General features: G+C 27.8%; 1 protein-coding gene across 2 annotated transcripts; it reads right to left on the bottom strand.

Moving 5' to 3' along the window:
* Nucleotides 1-24: 24 nt before the first annotated feature.
* On the bottom strand, nt 25-1,168 carry LOC115032975 (inhibitor of growth protein 4-like; the record flags this gene model as incomplete). Of its 2 annotated transcripts, none has more annotated exon segments than XM_029492651.1 (5): nt 25-272; nt 347-448; nt 516-624; nt 691-929; nt 986-1,168. In XM_029492651.1, coding segments are annotated over 5 exon segments (735 nt in total), but the record flags the coding sequence as incomplete, so codon positions are not given.
* Between the last annotated feature and the right edge of the window lie 6,198 nt (nt 1,169-7,366).

The raw sequence follows: 7,366 nt of genomic DNA, 5'->3' as shown, positions 1-7,366 counted from the left end.
ATAAATAAATATTAAAATGCTTACGTCTGGGTTATCACAGCCTATCATTTCACCATAAGAAACTTGGTTGCATAAACAGTATGTTGGTTCATTTGGATCAACAGGCATGTCTAATACTTCAGCTGAGTGAGCAACTCCAGCACCAACCAATGCACCAGTAAGAGAACTAGTCTCTGCTGTAACACTGGCTACGCTATTGGTAGGGTTTGTTGGATTAGTGACGACACTGACCAAAGGTGTTTTGCTAGGTGCTGCACTGGTCGATTTTGCTCCTACTGAAAAATGTTTGACATTATTATACAATAAAATCAACGCAAACAATACTAAAATTATGTTGTCCACAAACCTTTTTTCAATTGTTTTTTTTTAGATGTTTTAGTAACGGTTTCTTCTTCACTTGATGCACTTTTCTTTTTAACTTCTTTGTCTTTAGTCTTCTTACGTCCTCCTGAAACCAAAAAGCATAAAGAAATAGAGGAACATTATCATAATACAATATATTGCAGAACACTTACGTTTTTGTGAACCTTCTTCTATATTTCTCGTAGCGCTGATAGCTTTGTCTTGAATTTCAGCTTCGAAACGGGCTAAATCTGAATCTAATTTTCTAATATGTTTATCCACCTGAAAAGTAGTTACAAAAGAAAAGAATAATTCTAGGATTTTGTGAACAACTCAAAATCAACATACCAATTCATAAGTTTGTATTGCCAACTGAACTTTATCATCACCATATTCTTTCGCTTTGTCAAACTGACGTTGTATGCTGGTCATAGTTTCATTCTTTTTTTCTACAGTATATCCCTTGACATTTGACATATAATCATCGGCCAGTTTGTCAATGTTGCGCATCAGTTCTTGAGCTCTCGAGTCGAGGTCTCGCATCAGAGTGAAGTTTCGCTGTAATTCAACAGGAAGGTTCTCCAAACCTAAAATATCACTCTGTTAGTATTTCGTTGAAATGTTAAACCGAAAGAGAACTTACTGTCCAAATAGTGCTCCAGGTATAACGCTGAAGTCATTATTGTTATTTTATGGTTCAGTCGAGAATTTTAGAAACAAAAAATAAACAATTGGCACTTGTAAACAGCTACAGCAATCTGGAATTTATTGTGTACTGTACTTGTGTTTCTGTTTTATCAACTTTTTGAATACGAAATTTGCCTCATAAATTTCTTCTGTTGATATCGCGAATCACGAGATTTTACCATTTTGGTACGGCATGTCAGTATGTCACATGTAGAAATAATATTATACAAATTTCGAATATAATATACGGCAGACTTGATAACTGGCAACACTGTGCGAATATTTTCATTTTTCAAACAGTTATTTATTTAAATTTTAAGCGGCCATTCAGTTGATGGGCCTCAGTTGTAAATATCATTAAAACGATCCACGATGGCATGGTAATCCATCTTATCAGTTTCAATATAACATACTTGCATTGAGATAGAAAATATTATATACCAGTGTTTTTTGAACTTATAGCCGGGGCCCCCTAAGGGGCCATGGCTATATTATTGAGGAGTCGTGTAATATTTATTTTATTTAAACTATTTTCTTTAAGTGTTTTAAAAAACTATAGCTATTTTCGACTTAAATTAGGTGTAGTAGGTTAATTAGTTAATAAATAACTGACAATATCATAAATAATTATAAATATTTTATCTGTAGTATATGTAATTTTAGTACAAAATTAAAAAAAATAATTAATGATATTGATTAGGGGGGCCTTGACAATTTTACATTAAATTTAGGAGGTACCATGACAAAAAAGTATGAGAAGCACTGATATATACTACCTATATAATATTATCTATCTCAGTGCATACGCGAATAACACAGTAAACATAACTCTTCTGATCCAAATAATATGTGCATCTATTAATATTTTTGTCTTAGGTAGGTATTCTATATTGTTTTTTATATTTTATACCTTTTTCAAATGTGTTGATAATATTATGTACAATTACATAATATTATAAACAAAATAATTCATATTTAAAAATACTTAACTATATTCAGTATATAAATATAAATAAAGACAATACAAAAATATTAAAATTATAATTAAGAAATTTAGGTAATATATAAAAATAATCATATCAAATTATTCAACTAAATAAAAATAATAATTCAAAAAATAAATTTAAAGAAGGAGGATAAAATATATTAGAAAAACTTCTTATTATAATAAGAATCATCAAAATGATAAAAAAGGATAATTATTATTTAAACCTTTATTTATAAACATACCACAACTTTTAAAACGTAGATAACAAATATTTCTTAAACAAAATAATCCATAAGAACATAAACCATGACCAAATATTTAAAATAATGAACCAAAATATACTCAATTATTTAAAGTTGAGAACCCAATAATAACCAAACCTATATGAACAACAGAATAATAAGCAATTACAATTTTTAAATCTCTTTAAAAAAACAAATCATTCTTAAAATAGTTATTCCTAATAAACATAAAGTAGGTAATTAATAAATAATTCAATTTAAGATAAACCTTAAAAATTAATTTTAAAATATGATAAATACCAAAATCACTTAATTTTAATATAATACCAGCTAAAATTATTGAACCACAAATAGGAGCTTCTACATGAGCTTTAGGTAATCAAATATGAAATATAAATAAAGGTATTTTAGCTAAAAAATAAAAACATTTTTTTAATTATTTAAATAATCAAAATAATATATAAATATACCTAAAATTAAAATTCTTTAAACAATAAACATGAAAAAAAGGTAAAGAAAAAAAAATTATACAAATAAATAAATAAAATCGAGCTTTTAAACGTTCATATTGATATCCTCAACCAAAAATTAAAATAATTATAGGAATTAAATAAATATCATAAGAAATTGAAAATAAAATAAAATAATTTCTAAAAAAATAAAAATAAAAAATCATAATTCAAATAAATATTAATAAATTCAAATAATTCAAATTAAGTCTAGAAATATAAACTAATCTAATAAATCAAATAGCTAATATAAATATTAAATAAGAAAATATATCTATACCAAATAAATATCTAATATTTAAATAATAATTGAATATCGGAATCTTGAAATGTATGAAAAAAAAAGTTCTGGGCTAATCATCATCTTGATGTTCAAGCTAAAAAAAATTCATGCCAAACATAATTAATATTAAAATTATTAACATTGTAAAAGTATTTATGATTTTATATAAACATTTCCATGGTATGTACAAACCATTAAAATCGAAATTGTTAAACCTAAGCTCTTACTCTTTCACTAATATAAAAATAATAAAACTAATAATAAAATATATTGTTTAATAAATATTATTAATAATTTAATAACAATAATAAAGATAAAATTAATAATAAATATTCGAATCCTATAAGTATTATTAATAAATGATTAAAATTAATAATATAAAATAAAACTCCAGCAAATAATATAAATATTTGAACTAATATAAATAAATTCATAATTATAATAGTTTAAAAAAAACATTTATATTGTACATCAAAATTGTAAAATTATTTTTAAAAAATCAGTATAAATATAGAGATATTATCATTAATCTCCAAAATTAATATTTTTATTAAAATATAATACACCGAATTTTAAAACTTTTAATATTAACTAATTTAATTACAGCAATTAAATTAACAATAATAAAATAACCTTTTAGATCAAATTTAGTTATTTTAATTCTATCTTTAACTATAATAATTAATTTAATTAATAAAACAACAAGGATTTCATTTAGTTTTTATTTTATAAAATATTATATTGAACGTTTAATAATTATTTATTAAGACGTTACAAGAAATTACAAATCTAATAAATTACACAGTATCGACGAGCGCTATCGTGACGATAATAATAGGAGTCTCTCCCGTGTCCCGGAATGGCAGGTATAAACATATAATATTGTGTTAATATGTTGTACCTAATGTTCAATTTCGGTAGTTGATAATTTTGTTGTATCATAATTATTTAATGTCAAACCTAATAAAATTATCAAAATGTTGTGGGCCAGCCATTTTGAGGGGGGCTCAAGTCTGTTATCCACCCCCCCCCCCCTTAGGGTGGGCCCTTGATTTAGTCATTTGTGGATTTTCTCGATTATGCCGCGACTACTCAATTCTGTTACCTAGACTAATATTCTGGGCCTTTAATAATAATGCACATTACAACATCTTTAAATGTTCTAGGAATTCCTTGATACATGTCTAACTAATACTCTTTTGTTAAGCTTATTTTTACTATTTGTGTACAAAAGTACACCTATATTGTATTCCTCATCACTGCTTCCTGTTATATTATTTTACCATTTTTTAAGTGTCTGCTATTTAAATTACAATTATTGCTTTCAAATTTAATATTATAACACAAATGTCTTCTTAATTAAGACTCAACTTAATACCAATGTTTTGTAAAATATATTTTTTTTAGGCTTAAAAATGTCTCTGACGAATTTGGCAAATTAGTGTTTACAAAAGTGAAGGACTTGACTGGAGCAACTCTTGGAATAGCCAGCTGGATTAAATTGTCTGGAGATTATCTAATGCTGCTTTATGGAGCTATAGAGGTATAAACTATTAACATATAACATTTTTTAGATTAATAACAATTAATTAAACTTAGTGTCATAGGTACTTATATAATAGATAATTTTGACGTATCATAATTATTTAGAGTCAAACCTAATAAAATTATCAAAATGTTGTAGGCCAACCGTTTTGAGGGGGGGCTCAAGTCTGTTAGCCCCCCCCCCCCTTTTGGGCTTTTGGGTGGCCCTTGATTTAGTCATTTGTGGATTTTCTCGATTATGTTGCGACTACTCAATTCTGTTATCTAGACTACTTTAGTACTGTACGGATTGTGAGATATATAGTATACCTAATATAAGTATTACAACCTTTGTACTATTGAATTATTTCATTATAAAGACAACTTAATAATTAAATATCGATTTACAATAGGTAAAACTAAAAATAATAACCCCATAGTTCCGTATTTTAATACAATATATTATATAATAGGTATCTGGTATATATACAATTTTTGCCGATGTCTAGTTTTTTATTATGACCGTTTTTGCATTAACAGTGTCTCGGAGGTTTTACCCTTCTCTTGATAAAATTCAAGCGCATCTTTTTCACTGTTCGGCAAATTTCAAAGATCTATAATTATTTTTAAATTAATAAATACAACATCTGTCGACAACAAGTAATCGAGCGACCTGGTATCTGTGTGGTAGTCGAGATAACAGAATTGAGACTCGCAGTAGTAGGGCCCTATAGATACTAAGGCACTATAAACAGTGGTTGTACTTAATTAAATATAGTTTTAATTAATGTTCGGCTTGCTATATTTCCAGTTTGTTGAACAGGGTAAACTGGAACTTGTTGAAGCAAATTTTCATTAAGTAGAGTGTCATCTATAGGTAAGGGGTCATAAGCTTTAATCAACATATTATGTAACACTGCCGTAGCGATAATTGTGAACAAAGTAGTTGGTATTTGTGTCCGAACACCAACAGATAATACAGATAACCGCCTTTTCCACACACCAAATGTTCGTTCTATCACATTTCTGGTACCAATTTGGGCTTTCTAAAAAATATTAAAAATGCATTGCTTTAATTAGAAGAACAACTAATAATGGTTGTCATTTATGAGACACGTTTTGTTTTCTAACCTGATAACATTTTTCTGCTTCGGTAATTGGATTAGCAAGAGGGGTCATCAAATAGTTCCTACAAGCGTAGCCTCCATCTCCTAGAAGTACAGCATCTCCAAATTCATGGTTTTCAAATTGTGCTCTTAATAATGAATTATCAGATATGGTCGAGTCATGTACCGAACCAGGCCAACTATTAATATTTGAATAAAATGTATACAATTTGTACATAATTAATAAATTACAAGTATTTTTCTATATGTAAGTATATTTAATCAATGTTACTAACCGAGCCACAGTATTTGTAAATTGTAAATTACTTTTACAAACAGCCTGTACATTTGTCGAAAAATATCCTTATCGGTTCCGGAATTTTTCTCCAATATTACTATTGGGAGACTGTATTCTTATATGGGTACAATCAATTGCGCCAATAACATTAGGAAATTGACGCAATTGTTTGAAACCTTCATACACGGATTGTCTCTCTAGTTCTGTTCCAGGCATTTGAATGAATTGTGGTTTGAGGGTTGCAATACATGTTGACACTTTTTTAACTATACGACAAACTGTTGACTTATGGATAGGTACATATATGGTCCCCTAGAACTGCCTAAAATATAATATAATATGTACAGTTTATTTCAAAGGTCTAATAAAAATGTAAGTGAAGATTATTTAACATTAAAAAAAATTACTTGAAAAGCACCAGTTGCATAGTACCTAAGTGCAATAAGAAGCTGAAGCATTGGTGACAAAGACATATTCCGGTGTGTATTATGCTGAAGACGATCTTGTATCATGTTTAGCAACTCAATGAACATCATTTTAGACAACCTCAAAAATAAAAATATTACTCTGGTAAGTACCTACCTACATAAAATACTCTCTACATATAATACTCTTTTTAATATACCTAAATCTCTGTTTGAATTCCGTATCATCATACTCAGTGAAAGGATTTGTTCTGTCCCGAAAATACCGTGGTCTCGGTAATACATACAACACCTCAATTATAAAATCCTCGTCACTAGAGGATGAACTAGAGGATGAACTACACGAATCATAATATGCCATCGACATTATTCAAACACAATTATGGGCACATTAGTTTTTATTTTCTAATTATCTCAAAAGTTTAATAAAATTAGTTTTAATTGTGTAAATTGAATAATAATATTGATAATATTTATTATTGATAACAAAATGTGTTTTTCTTATCAATTATATTATTTTAATCGATCTGTAAGTGGTTACAGATGCAAAATCCTGTCTATAGTTTACAGGTCCGGTAGCCGATAATTTACGGAGCCGGTAACTTTACCGAGCGTCCAAGCAACACCTAATTTTATTTACAGAGCTGTTAACGCACTTACAGATCTGTAAGTCGTTAAAGAACGTTTATGCAACCCGCCCTTAATGTGAGTAAAATCGTCTGCCATTTTTTGACCATTAGTACATACAGATAACAGATTCAGCTGAACGTCATAAACGGATATTGCTTATTTTTGCGAATAAGTTTTCGTTTTAACTTTTGAATTAAAATTTAAAACTGAGTAGTGAATAATGGATATTATGGACATATTATGGTTTAAAGTATAAACTCTGAAATATATATTTTTTAAATATCACGTGAATTTAGACTATTTAACTATACTTAGGTACAGTTCTACAAGAA

The sequence above is a fragment of the Acyrthosiphon pisum genome, chromosome X (genome assembly GCF_005508785.2).
Source record: "Acyrthosiphon pisum isolate AL4f chromosome X, pea_aphid_22Mar2018_4r6ur, whole genome shotgun sequence".
Classification (NCBI taxonomy): domain Eukaryota; kingdom Metazoa; phylum Arthropoda; class Insecta; order Hemiptera; family Aphididae; genus Acyrthosiphon; species Acyrthosiphon pisum.
Note: the sequence above shows the minus strand (reverse complement) of the source record. Positions and strands in the feature narration are given on the sequence as shown.